The sequence below is a fragment of the Camarhynchus parvulus genome, chromosome 7 (assembly GCF_901933205.1).
Source record: "Camarhynchus parvulus chromosome 7, STF_HiC, whole genome shotgun sequence".
NCBI classification, from domain to species: domain Eukaryota; kingdom Metazoa; phylum Chordata; class Aves; order Passeriformes; family Thraupidae; genus Camarhynchus; species Camarhynchus parvulus.
In genome coordinates this window covers 21,700,338-21,720,855 of record NC_044577.1, presented here as the reverse complement: position 1 = coordinate 21,720,855, position 20,518 = coordinate 21,700,338, and the positions used below count along the sequence as shown (strand labels likewise).

At 40.1% G+C, this 20,518-nt stretch overlaps 1 protein-coding gene across 1 annotated transcript in view; it reads right to left on the bottom strand.

Annotated features, from left to right (window-relative positions):
- PLA2R1 (phospholipase A2 receptor 1) overlaps positions 1 to 16,581 on the bottom strand; it is a 37,492-nt gene extending 20,911 nt beyond the window's left edge. Inside the window, exons 1-10 of the mRNA XM_030952597.1 lie at positions 16,365 to 16,581; positions 12,990 to 13,373; positions 10,588 to 10,755; positions 9,327 to 9,500; positions 8,050 to 8,163; positions 7,266 to 7,409; positions 6,051 to 6,239; positions 4,532 to 4,689; positions 3,060 to 3,167; positions 1,332 to 1,444 (exon numbers count right to left, since the gene is read on the bottom strand). Coding sequence (XP_030808457.1) covers positions 1,332 to 1,444; positions 3,060 to 3,167; positions 4,532 to 4,689; positions 6,051 to 6,239; positions 7,266 to 7,409; positions 8,050 to 8,163; positions 9,327 to 9,500; positions 10,588 to 10,755; positions 12,990 to 13,373; positions 16,365 to 16,479 — 1,667 coding nt within the window. The 5' untranslated portion in view covers positions 16,480 to 16,581. The remainder of the gene's footprint in view (positions 1 to 1,331; positions 1,445 to 3,059; positions 3,168 to 4,531; positions 4,690 to 6,050; positions 6,240 to 7,265; positions 7,410 to 8,049; positions 8,164 to 9,326; positions 9,501 to 10,587; positions 10,756 to 12,989; positions 13,374 to 16,364) is intronic.
- Positions 16,582 to 20,518: the final 3,937 nt, after the last annotated feature.

Genomic DNA, 20,518 nt, shown 5'->3' with positions numbered 1-20,518 from the left:
TCTGTAACACTGTGAGGGACTCAGAATTTGTATTTAATTTTTATTTCCTCTGCATGTCCTGTTTTTGCGTCTACTCTCCTTCCTGTACAACTTACTATCTAATGAATATTTTAGGATCAGTAACTGAAAAGGTTTTGCAGTTTTCACGCCACAACAACAAACCTCAGCAGCAATTTAACAAAACCACAAAACTAACATGCTTTTGCTACTCCTTGCTACTGCTGCTAACTGGAACTGGGAAATAACATCATAATTAGTGATGGCTACACCGAGAAGTGAAAAAATAAAAGTAAAAATAGCAGAAAAAGACAGAAGACATTATTCTAGTGATGTGCAGCATGCCTACAGTTCCTTGCCACATTTGAGCTGCCAATGCTCAGCTGCAAGAATTTGTCCCTTATTCCCCCTGAAAGGACCTTTGTCACACTGCAGCTCAGTGCTGCACACCCTGTGCACAATCCTGAAATCACTGGGCAGAGGAAATTCCCACCGATGTCAATCTTTATGTAGGGTAGCCAGTGGTTTCCTAAAATACCTACCTACTCTTTATCTGATTGCTGAGGTTTACTTTCCCTGGTCTAAAGGGAGCAGATATTTCCTCCTTGTATTTTTGGGGTTTGGGAATTTTTTTTGTTGTTGTTGTTATTTAGGCTTTTTTTTTAAACAATAAATAGGCAGCAGTTACAGTATCGATGTAATTTATCTATTAGTATGTCAAACTTTAATGGAAAGACATCATGAAGGGTAAATAACAAAGGGAGCAGAGAAAACCCAAGCATCTGGACATCTACAGAGGAGAAAGCTCTTGGGAAAGCTGGAATAGAGGCAAATAAGAACAAGGCATGGGAAAACAGCAACTAATGCTTTCAAACATTTACTCTCTTACCCTATTTGCTGAGAAACCACATAAAATGAATACATAAATAGAAACATTTATAAAACATTAATTGATTTGGGTTAAAATTTCATATTTATCTCACTATAAAAATAAGTATATTTTCATCTTTCAGTACATCTTTCAGGTACACCGATAAAGTTTCTCAAAGATGTTACATACCCCTGCAGCAAGCATTTTCTTTAGATTTCTGCATGCCCAAGTGTGCACATTGCTAGAAGTGTTTATTAGCCTAACAATTGCTTGTTACTAAATTTATTTTCAATTAAAAAGTAAGGCAAAGCACAACTTTAATTTCAGCTGATGTTAGTAATTATGCTCACTTCTCAAGCAAATATTATTTCACAATGGTGATATGTTTTGCCATGCAACGCTTTATAAAGTTAGAATAGCTCTTGTTAGAGGTATCTTCACACTGTCTAATAGCATTAACTACCTGTTGGTTACTGATACAAGTGCAGATGGGCAGAAATAACCACTGGAAGCATGTTCAAAACTTCGAGGGGTACTGTCGATTTTGTAACAATATCCACCATGTCTTTCCCATCCCTTAAAAGAAATGAACATCATTTTATAGATTATTAATTATTGTATGGTTGTTAAAAACTTGGTCCCCTTTTGTCTGATGATCCCTGGCATCCCTGTAGATCTTTTCTTTCCGACCATGGCTGAAGAGCAGTTACCCTCAAGATCACTGAAAATCTGGATATCGGATGAGCCAGAACACTGTGTCCATGCTCAGCCTGCCTCATTTCATCTCATTATTATCTTTTACTTCATTCACCCTTGGGTGTCCAAAAGACATCACCTGGACTGGTGTAAGTTCTGCTGGTGTGAGCTCATGCAGCAAACCTGCTTGGATTTATGATTAACTGTTCTAAATAAGCAAGAGGATAAAGAGATAATACACCCTCCTAGTCTTTTGATTAACTGAATGTAACTTTTTTCACATTAGAAAGAAAAGGATTAAAGCCAAGGGACTGTAAGAAGGTTCAGCAAATGTTTTTACAGGGTGTGAAACACCAAGAAGCAGAAATTTATCCTGAGTAGAAGTTGCCAGAGTGGGTCAAAATACTTATGACCAGTGGCTCAACACCTTGAGACTCAATCCTGAGGGGCACAGGACTGAGAAGAAGTTGAAGTGCTGTCAAACTGCTGACTACAGCTTCTGAAGAAAACCTACATGCTCTGCACATTTTTCACTCAGTCAGGACTGTGACAAAATTTCCTTACACTAACAACACACAAAATTCTTGAGTGATAAAATACATTGGTCCAAATGAAATAAATGCAGTCACCCTAAACTTTTGGAAATGTTAAGGTGGAATCAAGCAGTAGTGTCCATAATGGTATGACAAGAACTCTGGATCTGGACGCTACATCTGGCAAAAGACTGCATCTTTCTCCAAACAGTTCAGTTGCAACCTTCTTATAATTCAACTGAACTGGCTGTGTTTCTTCATTTCCCAAGAAACAAGACAGGAAATCAAAAAAAGGAAGACAATTAGCTAAATAATAAAGCAGATTAGAAAAGAGAGATTTTTTTTCCCTCCACAGTTTTGACTATAACAGAAATTCAGCAAGTTTCCTCTTTCCACACTGTGAAAAGGAACTGATGATAAACTAAGTCATACTTTAACACGCTTCCTTTTACTACCAGAACACAGAGCCTAAATGCCTGAAAATATGATACAGTCTCCTAGTTAGATAGCTGTGCTCCTTCCCACTTGTGTTTGAAAGCAAATGTACAAGTGGAAGAGTTCACCCTCCATGTCAATGAAACTGGTAGGTTTTCACCCTGACATTCCATTTCAGTGTATGAAAACCATGTGTGGGACGAGGCATCATATAACAGCCATTATTTGCACAGATGGTGGACAAAAGGGCTTCACTTTTGATCTAGAAAAATAGGAACTTGGGTCACAATCACTGATGAAACAACAAGCCATGAAAGGCATCTTGTGAAGGCTTTTAATCTTACATTAAAATTTAGTTTACATACTTTTAAAGCAAACTGTGATTTTCCAAGCAAAACATGCATGTCTTCAAGATGAAAATCTGAAATTATCTATTTGCATCCATATGTTCTGTAGCTGTATTTAGAGGTTACCTATCTAATTCTATGTCATTAATACAGTTCCAAGACAACCACAAACCCACTTACCTCTGGACAATTTGATTCCAGTTCAGGACAGACACTATTAAATTCCCCTGCTTTTTTGCAGGTATAGAAAGATTTGTCTTCACATTTTTTAATCCTCCAATGTCCCTCCTAAGGAATAAAAGAGAGTACATTCCATATATACCCATATTCTCATGCATATCTATACAAACATTAGATCACACCCTCTCTTCCTTTTTTAACTCTTCACTAAAAAAAAAGTAATTTTTCTCACTCCATTTACTTTTCCTTAGACGGTCCATTTATTTCTACCAACACTGTCAGCAGGACATCCCAAATCAATCATACAAATGGGTTTGTCTCTTTGACTCAGTCTTCAGGATGTAAAGCATCTTAATTAACTAACACCATGGCCATGCCAGAGCACTTTTCTTTTTACCTATCACAGTTCTTTGTAAGATATATCTCTATATTTGAACAGTCCTTACTCAAGATACTACAAACTTTGTACCATATAATTTCACACATCTGTACACACTGGACATACATCAAAAACAATGCTTGAAAAATTTTATCTCAAACCTACTTTTCCTTTGTATTTTACATTTTCATTTGTTTATTTACACTTGCAAACTGAGTAAAATATTACTTTGGAATCTAAAATCCCCCATTGTTCCAAAGTCCTATTTTCTGCTTCCAGTAGGAACAGGCTTTTCCCAGACACTGTAATTGTCTTGGTTTTCCCGGGAGTTAAAGACTGTAACTTGGACCCACTACTGTAGATACAACAGAAATCCTTGATACAGTTTTCACACTCAGACAAAATATATTTTGCAAAAAAAATTAAAATCATAGTGCTACTTATGCAAGTCATGTATTAGTGAGTTTAAGTACTGTTAATTGCAAAAGTAAAGTAAATGTATGACCACATTACAAAAGAATTGGCAGTGCCATGAATACCAACAAGACAGGACAGTGTTGTTTTAACATTACTCCCTGTTTTACAACCCCTGACTGATCTGGTATCAATCTCCTGCTATCAACTTCTATACTTTCATGCAGACCTAGACTTCTGTTTTGAAAGATACTCCATAAAATTTATAGATATTTACAAAAAGATAATACAAGCACAGCTGAGAGTTCTTCAAAACATGAATTTGAAACTTTCAAGACCAGAACTTATGCATCATGAATTATGATACACACTATTTGAATTTTAAATTACTTTATCAAAATACCCACTCATATTTGTTCTCTTTCATTTGCCAGGCTTTATATATTTAGTACTTTTTATTGAACATAAGCTCAAAATCTGTGATTAATTTTCTGTGCATCAGTACTGCAGAATGCATTGGTTTCTAAAGGCTGTACTGCACTTATCATAACATGAATACATTAGGAATCAAAAACAAAGCCATACTCCAGGTCATGGTTTAAAAAAGTATGCACAGCAAGAAATAAAATTATTATGAGCTAAAATAAAAGTGTCTAATTCTTTTAAAAAGAAAACTTACAGGTCCTTGTGCCAAAACACAGAGTTGTCCTGTTCTTTGAAAGGTGTTAGGTTCTTGTCTATGCCAGTTAGAGAATTTTACTGGGGTGCTGTCTGACCACTCAAAAACAACAGGGGTGTTATTACTGTATAATCCAATCCATGTCTCTGTTACATTTTCTGTAAAAGAATAAGTGAGTTCTGATTTTAATGGTGAAGTGATAAAGCCTATTTTTCCTCTAACATGACACCACCATTAAAAGTTATTCATGGGATTTTTATAGGGATGTCCTTCTTTCAGGAAAAAAATAAAAGCTGTATAAAAGCTTTAGGAAACCTTACTGATGAGACTAGGTTCTACTGCTCTTGAAAGCTAAATCATTTCAAAAATAGAATCAACATACATAACAATATGCTTTAAAATCCTAAAAAATACAAATTAAGAGTATATGCACTTTCTTGAAGCGTATGGGGAAGAGAAACTGATGTGAGAGTGAAATATTTCTTCATAACATTTTCCACGGTACACTCAGCTTTAGGCTTCTCTGAGTGTTATAGGGTCCAGTGACAGCACAGTTGTAGCCAGTGTCTAACAAATAAAGGAGAGACAAGGCTTGCATTTTGATGTAAAGTCTTATTTTACCAGCTTCTACAGGAGAAAAAGCACTCAGGCTTTCAGGCATGTAAGACTTTCTCCTGAAGAGAAGCCTGAACAGGCTGGAGTGAAGCAGCAGACTGAAGCTGAATTCAAGTATATAACAACTACATCTATCCATTACAGCATCTCTGCAAATAATGGTATTTGTTATCTATGAGGGTCTTAAAAGAGGTAAGGAAGAAGATGGAGGTTAATCTCCTAATCTCCACATGACATTCTGCCCCAGCTTTGTGAGAAAAACTCACAACCAAACTGTGCAGCTCTGCCAGCACACTGGTGTCAGTGGCAGGCAGAAAATACTCACTTTCCTTTGCTGCTGTTATGACAACAAAAGTATTGGCATTGCTGCATCAAAGAGCCTTTGTTCATTAAGTTCCTTGCGCAATTGTGCTGCCTCTCAGGACAATGTGAACCAGCAGAAGTGCTTTGATACACCCTGCTGACATCAAAGGGGACTCTGCCCTCACAGTAACAGCAGCAATTTTGCAGTGTGGATCAGGCCGGCTTGCAAGCCAAAGATACACTGAATTGGTTTTGCATCTAAGCACAGCTCTAGTATAAGGTTGATGACTGAATATTTTGCAACAGTTTGCAAGGAACCAGGCAAGAACAGGAAAGGACAAAAGCTACCACGTTTACCATGGCCTCACTGCGTCTGCTTCGTGGAGTCATCTCCTTATTTTAAGAATAGTTATTGGAAAAGGTGACTGTGCATTTTTAAGACTCCTAGAATGGGCATGTAAAATGATTTCTTTTTTTGCTAACATCATTTGGGTGTGCCACATAATACAGTGCTTAGATGGTAACAAGTTAAAGAGCTGCACAAAAGAGCACCACAAAACACTTCAAGAAACACCTGCACACTTAAACTCCCCAAACTCACCACTTTCAAGCAAGTTAAGGAGCAGCTCTTCATCTGCCATGGAGGACACACTAATGAGCCTGCTATTTTCACTTTGGCATGAGAGAGAAGCATCGTTCCAGCTCTTGTGCTCTTTATGAAGTCGGTAGCAGTTGCGGTTGTGCGGGTACCAGCCAGCGTCACAACGAGTGGCACGGTACTGCCAGGTATCTTGAAATGAGCACACCAAGTTCATGTACATTAGATAGAATTGCCAAGTTTATGCTATGTTCATAACACATTCAGAGATTTTTTTTTAACCTTAAAATGCAGAAAACAGAGTTTTCCAAGATGACTTAAGAAGGCCAAAACACCTGCTCTATGGATCATCACCTAACAAGCAAACTGAAATTTCTTCCACTTTATTTGATGATTGAACTGTTTGGACTGCTGGACTAGTGGCAAAACCTAATTCAGTTTAAAACACAGTTTATCTCCCTTATTACTTCTGAACCTGGTTCAAAGACAAAGATTTTTCAGATTCATTACCTACAGAAAGTTTGGATAGCCTTCCTTTATTACCTGAAACAAGCTGCTAAACTTTCTTTAAGTTACTAGGAAGAATCTGAACCCATGTAAGTAGTTCATATAAAACCAAAAATTTATGTAAGTAGCTCTTATAAAGCAAAAAAAAAAATATGTTAGAATAAACTAAATTCTGTTTTTAACTTTCTCACAGAACAGAGAGTCATTCTGAGTCATTCTATGCACTATATATCCTATACTCATTGGATAAACACTTGAAGTATATGCACAACACTTTTTTGGCATATCAAAAATACAACACATCATGAAAAACTCTGCAAATTTTGTGCTGCATTTATACAGATTTCTTCTCTGTGTGCCACTGGTTGCTTCCATTCACACTGAAAACCTATTTTGCAACTCATAAGTGTGGCTCTTACTGTAATATAAAAGAGAATGAGCATACTGATGGTGTAAGGAATCAAGTAAATGCTATTTGTATTAAAATTGTTTGTTCTAAGACTCAGCAAAGAGTGCTTTGTTTTCAAAGATTGAATTTAAACAGAAGAAAGTGTTATTACATCAGTTAAAGTAAATTGTATTCAACTTAAACTAGCAAACCCACACATTTACTGCAGCTTCAACTCTGTTCTGTTGACTTTATAGTCAGGTGGCTTCTCTTGCTCTCCTTGCACCCCCACAAACAAGATACAGTAACACTGACACACTTACCCAGTGTTTCATGCTCTGTCTTATTTAAATATTTTTTGCATACAAAAGGCAATCCAGATTCACATAGATAACTGTTCCAGCCATACTTCAATCTTGGATTAATCACTGCACAATGGTTTTCTTTATAATGGTTATCAGAGACATCTGCAAACACGTTTTTGAGAAGAACAAAATTACAAAAAATCAGTTCTTAGTTGTAAAATGGTGTTGTAAGGTTCTCTGCAACTTCTTGAATTAATGTATGAACAAGCCTGCATACCCAAACTTCTAGTAATATTATACCAGTACTATGGACAGTTGAACATTTACCATGAATTACATGTGTGGCAATGCCTCCTCGGCTGCTGCTCTCAGTTGAGAGACTGAAACAAGCTTGAGTGTCTATAATTAATTGTTGGTGGACAGGCTTCAAAATTAAGCAAACCAAGTCACAAAACTCATGTTAACGTACTAATGGTAATTACAGCTTGTTAACATAAAAAAATTGAAACTCCTTTCCTCCATGAAAGCAGCTACAGTTTTTAAATATGCAACAAAGGAACATCTTTAAAAGTACAAAAGGCCTAGACCATTAATGATTTGAAGAGATAGATCTCACTTATATCCTTAGAAAGGCTTTCAGTTTGTGAATATGAATAAATATTTCTAACAATAAAAAAGTGCACTCATTTACTTAGTTCAGCTCTCAAACATAGCTGTGGGAACAGCAGTGTTGTATCAAGTTGCAGTTATAGAGAGCATATAATTATGCTGCTATAACATATGCAAGAGGAACATCAAGTACTTGCTCTCCAGTTCACAAACATTAGTGGTGCTCCATCTGACCACTGCCAGCCAGCGTCTTCATCCAGGCGGTTCAGGCCCATCCACAGCATCATGTCTGTGGAATTTAACTGCCCTGAAACAGAAAAAATAAAGTAATACTGCATGCTTTCCCCAAGCTTTAAAATATCCACAGGCATAGACCTGCTGTCCTGACTTGTTACAATTGGAATAAAACAGAACTTCAAAGCACTCTCCAGAAAGTTCAGGCTGGTTGGCTTTTTTCCTGTCCTTAGAAAAAGTAACTTGCTCTGTTAATCAACACAGAGATGAAAAGGAATAAACTCGAAACCTGAAATCCTTCAAAAGCCACTCATTCTGGAAACCCTTCCTGCATAAGTTGTTGCTGGCCTTAGAAGTTAAATCTAGAACAAGCAGCTACATAAATGCTAGCCTGTTTACATAAACACTAGCCTGTTTAGCTTTTCATAAACCAAACAACTTTCAGAAACCTTTACAGCCTTGCAGGCACATCAAAAAGCCAATGAAATACTTTTATAACTTCCTGTTAGCTTATATCCTTCAATTGAAAACCAGCAATAGTGGGAAGCAATGAAAATCTGAGGCAAAGAAATCTGTGGCAGCCTTTGCATCAGAGCTCCACCACCCATTCCTCCACTTGATTTTCTCCACTCACACTAAAACCCCCATGAAATCCTTCCTTTCAGAGAGCTCTGCACAATTTGTTTGACACATTTGCTGCAAGGGGAAAAGCAAATTGCTTATCAGAGAAGGAGTAACATGTATTTTTGCTTATCAGAGAAGGAGTAACAGCTGGTATTTGTCCCATACAGGACATTTACTTTAAGCCTGTAGAAATGTTCCCATCATTCCCATTTACTGAAGTCCAGCTTATAAGGAAAACTTAGCAGGAGAAAGGGACACCAAGGTAGACTGCAGAGAAGATAACCATGTATTATTCTCCAAAGTAAACAAACACACTCCCTAACCACAGCTGCAGGATGAATGGGAATCTCTGTGGGGAGGGAGAATTGAGAAAATTACACCTGCAAGTAACACCACCACTTCTGCACTTCAGTTTGTTAAGGTGGGGGTTTACTGCCATCCTTGCTCTTTGGAATAGCTCTACTGAGGTGTGTTACATGACACAGCCCCACAAGCAGCAACGGGAGAGACATCACACAGGGTACTAGGCTCCCAAGCTAATCCCTTTGCACAGGTAAGGAGGAAATCTAACTACAGGTTTCCTACAAGGTCCCCAGAGCAATGTCTACTCACTGCTTAAGTTACTTATGTAGTCCTGCTCCTCGGGGTCGGTGACACTGAGCAGGTCCCCTCCTTGCAGCTGACAGGCAGCCCGAGCCTCACGCCAGCTCAGCGCAGACGCCAGGTTGAACTGGTAGCAGATGTGTGTCTTGGGGTTCTTCTTCCAAAAGATGTCACAGCCACTCTCTATTCAGAAAGAGATTTGTCACCAGCTGCCCAAGACTCCAAACCAATCAGAAACACAACACCTTGAACAATTTAATTAATTAATGACAGCAGTATCGCAATGGAAGCAGAATTGTGATCACCTTTTCTGTTACTTTGTTAACACAAATAGGGAAATAGGGTACTCATGAAATAAAATGTTGCTCCAAATTTCATATGGTTGATAAAACACTCAGGAGCTGATCTGCAGTTGGTGGTGATTTTCACAACTCTCTTGAAGCCAACACAGATACATTTTAATTTATTCTGGCTAATCATTTGTTTCTAAAGTTGAACATTGAAATATTCAAACTGTGAACAGCTCACCCAACTTGTGGAAACACTCACTCGATCTCCCTGGACCTTGTACTCAAGAGAATAAACTTACTTTAATTAAAAAGGATAAGCAAGGCTGCAAATACTATCTAATTTAATGGCTGCCCAGAAGTACTCGCTACAAAGACACATTTACAGCTGTTTTTAAGATGCTTTGGTACAGAGATCTGAAATGTAGCTTGAGCAGGAAAGGCTTTTCCAAACCACTTCTACTGATAGAAAACACTATTTTGCTTACTTACACAAGAAGCTGAAATATACACAAAGATTATACATCCAAAATCTTTTCAACAGCAAGTATTTTTAAAGCTATTGCTTTCTAGTATTTTAGGCCCAAGACATATCCAAGCAGTGCACAAAAGGAATGTGCCAGATGCAAGGCAGTCCAAGCAGAAGGTGACTTTGCAAGAGCAGCCCTTAGCTTGTGCGTTCCACATAAGCTGCCTGTGTATCACTAGGACAGAGGGCTTTGGCCGCAGGGTAAGGTCAGTGGGATGCACAGAATAAGGTCCTTCTGCTGCCCCCTGAAGTTCTGCTGTTGTGCTGAGGACTTTGAGTCTCAAAGGTCAAACAATAAACTATAACAGATTTGCTAAAGATCTTCCTTTGTGCTTTTAAAAAAGACATTCCCTTTTAACAGAAGAGAAGTAATCCAAAACCAGACTGTGTCCTAGTATTACTAATAAAGAACAAACTCTTGGAGGGAGGAGAGAGAAGACAAGCAACATCTTACCAGCATTTGGGCAAAACCCCCATTTTTCATCTTGTTCATAGTGAGTTGTTGTGGCACACCACTCAAATTCCTTTCCATCTCTGGTACACTCATAATACCACTTGTTGTTATATTTAAATGGAAAAACGCATGGGAAACCAAAAGAATTTCCAAGCAAGGTGTATGTTTCTGGAAAACAAAAGCAGAGATTAAAAGAACACAAACCACAGAATTTTTTTTTTGCCCCCATATGTCATTATTCCTGTATTTAGCAGCAGTGATAAAATTAAAATGTCTAAAATGACTTTTAAATTTCAATTTATAATTGATAACAGTATTACAAGTGTGAGCAGCATAATTTCAGTAAATAAAATGTGGCAATAATAACTTACAAAATTTGTCACCATGAGGCGCATTCCTGTAACTTACTCCATTAAAAAAAAATCCCAAACAAAACCACAACCCCCAAAATCTGACCAATTAACACAAAGTCTGCATCTACATTTCAGAACAACCACCAGAACAACAATTAGTTAGATCAGTACACACACAGATGCAAATTCTACTTATTTATTAGTTTATGACAGAAGAGTAATTTAACATTATTCCCCTGCTTCTCCCACTCTTTATAAAGTGGATTTCTAATGTGTTTTCCACTCTCTTTGTCATTCTTTGGGAAAGGAAATGTACAAGACAAAGGAATATTAAATAGACTTTTTAGTTTTCCTCCTGTGGAGAATAATTACGTAGCTAAGGGATTGATGCTCCATACATTGGTTTCCACAATCAATGCCTTAAAAAATATTTAAATATTTTCCTATTGTACTTTGAGGACCAAAATATTGAGAGAATCCAGCGCAACTGAAAGCTGTAAAAGCGTTACCTCAGTGAGTGTCTCCTAAACCTCAGAGCTTCTAAAAAAGGTCAAAGAACCACAATCACTCTTTGAATGAAATTGTTTATCAAAGATTCCACATTGATAGCTTTAAGATCAAAGTCCTTCAACTACAGAACCAATACATACTGCCAGGTTCCTAGAGATTTCTAGAGTTAATGGCTGGCTGTGCACATATAAAAGAGCAGTTTACACATTGTAAATCCCCTTCTGATGTGAATGAACAGAAAATACAAGGAACAGGTCAAAAAATAAATCAGGATTGCTTTTCTGTCTGCCTGCTACCATGCTGCCAGCAACAGAGGGATTATTTCAGTCCTGGCAAGAAACCAAATTCAATTGCTACAGACCTCTTACTACAGTTACAAATATTTTAATTATTTTTATTTTGAAGGTAGCTGTCCCTGACATCCCTTGCCTGGTGGACTAACAGGCTGGCTTGCCTTTGCATGCGCATGAGTTGTGGTAGAAGGTGGAAAACAGAACATGAAAGAGATTTTGCCAACACAGTTCAATACTTTGGTCCTAAAACTAGGCTAGAAGTACCTGCCTAATGCTGATCCTCTTCTCACCTCTCTGAGATGTTGCAGTAATAGAGCTAAACCAGGTCTACTTTCATCTCACTGTGTGTACATGGCAAATGTGTATGACTTTTCATGGATTTATATATTTTTCTGTCTGATTTTTAGTAGGAATTCCATTAGGTTTTAAAAAAGAGGTTGGGCACTGTAGTACTTTCCCAGTTATCACAGGTCTCAAAGAAGGAGTTTGTGAGAGCAGAGGCTGAGCTACATCTACAGGGGAAACCACTAAGACCATATCTGGAACCCAAACACCCAGTTCAAGTGGGGAAAATCAACAACTTCAGTCTGAGACAATGTGCAAACATCAGGCCTCTCCCTCTTACAGAAATGCTGAGGAAGGGGTCAAGGTACAGGGTGTCTGCTGCTGTTTGAAGTCAGTGGGTTTATCTTAGTCCTTAAACCTAGAAAACTGTTCAGCTCTGCAGACCTGGATCTTGATGTACATTCTTACACCTTAGCTGAGCAGCCCCGCACCAGCTGAACAGCAGGATTTATCAAACTTCTGATCTCTGTTTCAAAGTTTGGCACATTCAGAGTCCAGGTGCAGAACATGGCAGATATTGGTCCATGCACACTGCAATTACAGACTGATTTTCAGTGACAGGAACTCCAAATCCTTTCTTATCTCTCTTTGGGTTTATCTGATAATGGAAGCTGTAGCACAGGCAACAGCACGTCCTTAGTAACCCTTTTAATTTTACAGGTGATTTGAAATCAGAATTTCCTGATTTGGAAGGATACTGGTGGGTTTGGGGCTCAATTTAACAAAAGAATATCAATTGTGTGGTATGCTCACCTCAACCACTACACATAAAAAACCCCACAAACTTTGAGGCCCAAACTGCAATAGAGACTGGAAGGGATCATAAGCACCTGATCTCCTTCCAACAGAACTTCTGAAACTTTTCCCATCTAACAGTTCTATGACAGAGTTTTATTCTTACCTTGGAATGGGTGTTCACAAAGGTCTTCATCATAGGACATATACTGTTTCCACTGATAAGTAGACTTTTTTTTGGCCACAATATATTTACTGTTTTCAACTGCTAATTTGAACTCTGACACACCAACTAACTCTTTTCCATCACAGTTCCACCACAATGAGTATTGAGTTGAATCACATTCAAGCATAGCTAGTGGCTGCTCTGGTTTGCTGATGTTCAGCCCCAGACAGGTGCTGCTGCCTATGTTGAAAAGACGACGGTTGGACACCCATTTCCATAACATCTTTTCTGAGAGCTGACCACAGTCTTCCAGAACAAGGCCAGCTCTGTCCGCTTTAATGCACAAGCTGGAATTTTCACTCTGGATAATAAATATCCCTTTATCTGCAAGGGGAAGAAAACACAACAAACTTTCAGTGTGTAGAATTCTGCAATTGGTTAAATATTATTAAAAGACAGATGTTTTAATTGCAGCTACTTAGGAAGAAAACTGAAAATATCCATCAGAATAACTGACACTCCAAAAAACTAAGGAGTACTGGTCTAATTTTACTGCCAGCTGATTTTTCTAAACATGTGGGCTACTCACAAGCTCACAAAAATAAAACCAGATAATACTTCTCAAGTTGGATAGCCAAAAATAACCTCAAACAAAAACAAGAGGTGCCCAAAAACATCAGTCATGTTGAAAGAAAAAAGCCACTGCCCACCAAGTCAGAGTGAAGGTCACAGTAATGGAGAAAAGGTTTAAGTAATACAACAAGTCATGCTGCAAAATAATTCCCAATGTAGATGGGAGAATACAATTAAAGTAAAAGCTAAATATTTTAAGACTGACATTGTCATATTCATTGCTTACTCTGCAACTACAGAGAAAGAAAGAAAATTAGCTGCATTCTCAACAGGACACAGGAATAGGACTTATCTATACCATCAGAACTGGTGGCCAAAGGTTAAATTATGCCTTTCCTATTTGATACATATTGTTCAGCCATCTGTGACTACCCTCCACAAGAGCAGATGTTGTGGGGCTAGCCTGACATCCCAGATTTTTTGGAATCAAATAGAAATTCACTGAAATATGTGACATCATGTTGTAAGTATGTGAAAAAAGTCAGCTGTTTAATGTCTTGGGAGCAAAAGTTTAACTGATCATATAGACTGAAAAAAGAGTGCAGCTGAGGAACTGGAAATCAGCAAAATGTAAGCCTGTAACAGCTCAGCTACTTGATTCACTCAGAAATCCAATGGTAAATAACCCAAGAAGTTCTGTTCATATTATATGTGAGATATTTATGCCTCAGGAGATTATGTGTTGAGAACCTGAGCAGCACCTCCATTTTGCCTTCAAATTTTAGTGATAATTTCTGCCATGCATACTTTCAAGTTTCTGTAATTCACTACACCTCCCATACTGAAGCACTAAATATGACAATAAAAAATCCCTCTCAAACTGACATAGCTCACAAATGAAATATGAGATGCAGAGGACCACTCAGATGCTATGTCTGAGTTTAGTGCATAGAGCTTAGGTGTGGCCCTAAAAAAGGAAGATGTTTCAAGCAGCACAGTGACAGTGCTGTCTAACAAGCACACAGGAGATCAGCTCATCAATATAATGTGCATACAACAAGCAGAACAGAGAGGATATGGATTATGGAGAGGTTTTTGGTTACAGATTCTGCACAGAACACATTATAACTTACAGAGAGGTGGCACTGCAGATTGTGGCGCTGCTAACAGTGGCTGTTTCCCCCATGGCTATAGAGATTGGCAGTCTGATGGAGCAGGAGCAAGCCCTTCTGACTGGCAGCAGGTAAAAACCAGTGAAGTTTTGCAGTTTGCACTGGTTTCACCCTTCTTATCCAACCCAAATCCTCCACGGGCAACACAGGTGTCTCTATTTACATGGGCAGAAAGAGTTTCTGCCTCTCATACTATGGGTATGCCTTTTCCACAGCAGTCTTATCTTTGCTGAGCAGAAAATACACTGTTAATTTGCTAGGTAACTAAAAACTGGGATGTTAGCACTAGTAAACTCCGATTAATGAGGTTAATTCACCAGGATACTGGGATCCACATGTATATTGTGAGTTTGAGGAAGTTTATCTATATCCACAGCATGCAGCATCTCCCAAACAGCACCTTCCTGGGGTGGGGGAAGCAATACCACAACCCAAAGGTGAAGGATTCTCAACCTTTGAAAGCCTTTATCTGTAAGGCCCTTAAGAGTTGCGGTGACTGCTGAGAAAAGATAAGGTTCTTTCCCAGTGTACACGAATAACCCATCTGGATGATCTCTGCGTATAACGTCCCTTTTTCATTCTGGGGCAACTTGTGCCAAGAACAGCCAGACCATAATTCTTGAGCCCCCTTCCAAATGTGGTTTCCATTCCCCACATACAAAATGCAATTGGCAAGAGAGCTGTGCTTGCTTGCCTGAAGACTGCCAGGAAACAGCCAGCTCACCACAGAAGTAAGACATGAGGGATGGCAGGCTCAGTGACAGCTCCACGAGCTCCAGCTCAGCTCTAAGTGGGGCAGTGAGACAACTGGAGCAACATCAAGCCTGGGAATGCCTCCAGGCTCACCTCTTCTGAGCTTGCAAGGCTACACCATCCATTTCACAGCTGCTCACACAGATGGGTTTTGTTACAAAGCTCCTGGTGTCAGGGAGAGGTCTGTGCCCAAAGTCCTGCAGCTGAAGAGCTGCAACAGAGGTCTGTGGCCCCAGAGGGCTCCAATAGGAAAGGAGATAATCTATGCTTTAGAAACTGAATGGGTGAAGGGAAGTCTTTAGAACAGATCCATTCCTCTACATCCATGCCCCTCCGCACAAGGACAAGGTGACAAGAAACCTATTTCCAGAGAGAAACATGGAGCTGATGTTCAGCCCCAGATGAAGAGCTAATTGCTGACCAGCACCTCCAAGTTCCTGTTTACTTGGGCTCAACACAGCTAATCGGGAATAAACGTCTGTAACAAACCTAGGCGAACAAGATAGCTTCATTTCCTTCCTCCTTACCTCCCATTTCCTTCCCTCCAAAAAGCAGAGAGAATTGTTTATGTGATAATAAAGGAAGTAACAGGGATTTATTGGAAATGAGAAGAAAACTATGGCTACTCTCTCCGGGCGCACAGAGGACCGCAATGGGTAGCGGAATAAGGAGCAGTGAGGACGCAAAGCAGAGTCAGCGGGGCAGCCCCCGGACCCTCGTCCCGGAGCGCTCGGAGCCGCCGGGGCTCGGCGGGGCTCGGCGGGGCTCGGCGGTCCCGCACGGCGGCAGGCTGGGAACGCTCGGGGCTGTGCCCGGGGCCCCCGCCCGCCGCGCCGCTCCGCTCCCCACCCCCGGGCCACCCCGAGGCGTCACTCACTCCGCAGGGAAGGCACCGCGTCCCGGCCGAGGGCGGCGGCGCCGCGGCCGCCCAGCAGCAGCAGCTGGAGGAGGAGGAGGCAGCCGGCCAGGAGCCGCAGCCGCACCGCCGGCATCGCCCCGGCGCTGCGCCCGCCCGCTGCTGCCCCGCTCCGCTCCGCTCAGCCCCGGCAGCGGAGCCGGCGGCCCTGCCCCGGGGAGGGCAGAGCGGCGATCCCACCCCGGCGGCGAAGGAGGGGCGGCCCCGGGGGGCGGCCCGCGGGCTCCCCCCGAGAGGCTGCGGGAGGGGAGCGGGGAAGGTCGTACCGGGAAACGCCGGCCGTGCCGGGAAATGCCGCTCGTGCAGCTCGGGCTGTCTGCCTGCGTCAAAACTGTGGATTCACATGGACAAAATACTCTGTAAAGACCTTACGTTCCTTCTGAAAACACCTACTTTCTTTTGCCTGCACCCCAAGTACTTTTATCTTAAAAAGAACCAGAAAACACATAGAGACATCGGCGGTGGGAGGCCACCGTCAGCACACTCCGTGCTCCCAGGTTCGCTGTTCTGTACCTGAACTGTCCCAGACCCCACTCGGAGACTTGTGATTTTCGCTAGGTCAGCTTTGACCTCGAAGTCATTTTATATTTGAGCATGGGGAAAAAGAATTGCCATCTTCCATTTTGTTCATCTCTGTATTCAGAATATTTCCAAGAGCTGCCCCCCCCGGGCTGAGTTTCAGTCTTGCAGAATCAAAAGCAGAACCTCTTGGTTAAAAATAGAGTAACTTTAAGGAAATCCACAGGACTGTTTCTTTTTAATCTGCATAAAGCATGTTTCGGGTGTCTTCTTTATGCATAGCAGACAAGTAAGTATATAAACATATACATAAGTGTAAAAAATATAAATGCAGTGCTGGAATTGAGACTGTTCCCCCATGTCTAATTCAATCATGATAGAAGGATGAAAAAGAGAAGCCTCTGGGATTGGGGAAACTTTTTTCTGTTGGTTGGGAGAAGAAGCACTTGAGAAGCAAGAGAAAATAAACACAGAAATAAGTAGATAAGTGGAGGAGTTTCTCCCCATTTAACAAATGATAAAAGTGTCTGACAGAGCAAACAGCAGGAAATACTGCTGCAGAAGCTGGTCTCAAGTGATCTGACTTTGCAAGGCAGAAGGGCTGTAACTCTCAGGGGGCTGTGGTGTCCCTCTTCTCAGGAAAGCTGCAGCCCTCTGAAATTTTCAGATTCTGGGAGACAAGCTTGTTAATGAGCCCTTTTTTAAAATCTGGCCATTCAGACCTGTCTACAACTCTTCAGAACAGTTTGGCCTCTGCTTTGAGTACTGAGCTCCAGAAAACGGCCCTCTTGCTGGGTCACACGAAATTCAGCTCTGTTCGTGATAGAACAGTTAAAAATAATCGTGCCAGAGAGCAAAAATGAGGCTGCGGGAAGGAGTCACACTTCAACTGGATTTTTCTGCTGATTTCAGCAAGATCAAAGTAATCACATTCTAATTATGTATTCCTAATAATTATCTTATCAAAGTATTTTTGTAAATATTTTGCTAAATGCAAATTAGCAACTTAATTAATTCTAAGTGGTTTTCCTTGCTATTTTTACTTGCTATTGACTTCTTTCTCTTTGACTAAACAGTTTTTTACTGTTCTCAATCTATTTTGTTCTCACCAAACTGGTAAAGCCTTTCTAGTGCATACTGACCTGGCTATTTATAGCTAAGGTATACTTATTAATTTACAATAATAAGAATTCTTGGCTGGCATAATGGCTTGTACAACCAACATGACTGGCAACATTTTCTGAAGTAAATTCAATGGCAGTTAATAATACCTTGTTCATTAAATGGTATAATTTTCCAATTTTTGGGGATGGTGGGTTCAGGTTTGAGGCTTTGTCTGTCTTTTTTAAGGCATTTGCTGTATTGATTTGGATTCTTTATTTTATTTTCTGTCTGGAACCCACTTTCTGTAAATATTTTTTCTTCATTTCTTTGTTAATGGCCTGTTCTCTTCCTTTTGGTGCATACACATATATATATGTGTATATATATATTTATATACACATATACACTTGTTGATCTGCCTTTGCTATTTAGGTACTCTCCACAAATGTTAATTCCTTCCCCTATCTTTTCTTAGACCTCACCTTCTGTGTGAGATCTATGCAAAGATATGAATCCAGTGCATGACCTGCATTCACAATTAAAAGCCATCATTAAATTCACACTACTTCAATTTCCTTACAAACCCATTGCTTTTGCAAGGCACACACACAGATCCAGTGTGTCATGTGTTCACCACCTTCTTACACAGTAATTTCTGCTCATAATCTGGAGTCTGAAGACAGGTCTCATTTTTATCCCAATCAGCCAGAGTGGGAATACCAAACCAGAGAACACCTAGGAAGAAAAAGAAGGCCCAAAATTTCTTGCATTAGCAGCGCCCAGCAAGCCATAATTCCATCTTTTTGGAGGCACTGTCCAACATCTTATTTGGATCGGCAAAATGACAGTTCCTAGGCATCCTGAATCCACTTCCCAGCAGCCTTGGGCTGAGGCTGGTGTTAAGTAGAGAGCTGTGGAATGAGCCATGTCTTGGCAGTTCTGTGTTCCCCTTGGCATGCCTTTTGTAGTTGCAGCGTGCTTGGAGCTCTGGGCTTTGTGGCTTTCTGAACCCTAACCCTAGGTATAACTCTAACCCTAGGCTGAACAGTACATTCACCTTCCCTTTCCCTTATAAGTTTTATTTTTTATCCCAGAGACAAAACTACACTCATTTATCAGCTCTTCTAGTCATGTTTCATCTGGGTATAGTCACTACAGGCACTGCTCCCACCTTCCCTACCTCCTCTGACACATCCCAACCATGACACCCTTTTTCCTTTCTGCAGCGCCACCTGGGTTTCTGTCACACCACTCCAGTCTCCCATGCTTCCAGGTAATTGCTGCAGCCACCAGGCTCTGCAGTTTCTGTCCCTGTCTGCTCACCTTGGTTAACAAAACCTTACAGAACAGCCTGTCCTGGCCAGTTTCAGGTTAAGTCAAATCCCCAACTGTAAATTGCCAGTTTTATGTTCATTAGTCAGAATGGGTTTTTTTTTTCCCTAAATGTGACTTAGTTTCATTTGTTAGCCAGTTAGCTTTAGGCTAGAAACTTATTTTTTAAAGTGAAAAACTCCTTTAAAGGGTGACAAGAGTATTACTATGAGCTTATGCTTCTAAATTCTGCAAAATAGCAGCAGCTCTTTCACAGGCATGAAATGGAGAGAGTTACTGCCTATGTGGCTCTTACTGTGCCACATGAGCCATCCCCAGGTGAACCCTTACCTCTCCAAGCCCTCCATCTCTCTTCCCCCCGTAAATGCTCACTTGGCACAGTCTAGAATAGTCTGTTATAGTATGTGATTTAGTAATAGATAGAAATTTTACTTTTACTATAAATCTAGCGTGTCAGACTCTTGCTGTGAAATCAACAGGAGAATGAAGCAGTTTTTGCAAAGATTTGCCAACAAAAGAATGCCTAATGTGTTCCCAAAATAAAGATATTAATATGACACTCTAGATTTACTAGAAGACTGGACAACTCAGGAAGAACAGACAACCACTAACAAAGTACTATGAGTCTAGTTGGAAAAAACTTGACTGGTATTGACTGGGTGTAACACTTGAAACAAATATATATGCTTGCAGAAATTCTAGGACATAATGTTTGCTCAGTGCTGACATGATTTCACAGGTTGGGAGAGGGTGTGCCTTTGCACCTTGTACACTCCTTCCCACAAGAGCTGATCGTGTTTTCTCAGCCATGCTTACATGCTCCAAAATTAGACTCCAAAATCCCACAGCTAATATAAAATACTTACTGTGTTCATTAGAGAGTATATGCATGGGGAAACCCAAAGAAATTTACTTCGCCTCTTTCATTAACCAATTTCTTCTCAGGTGAAATAATCCTTGTGTTAGATACCTTACTTTGTATTCAATGAAAATGAGTAGACAGATTTTTTCGTTATCTTCAATATTTTGCTTTCTGGTAAATCAGATATATAGTGGCAGTCTCATACCAGAGAATTTATGAACCAGCATTCAGGAAAGAGCTAAAGAGAAAATATGCACTTTGCTGTGTATTTCCAAAAAGATATTGCTGCTGTTACCCT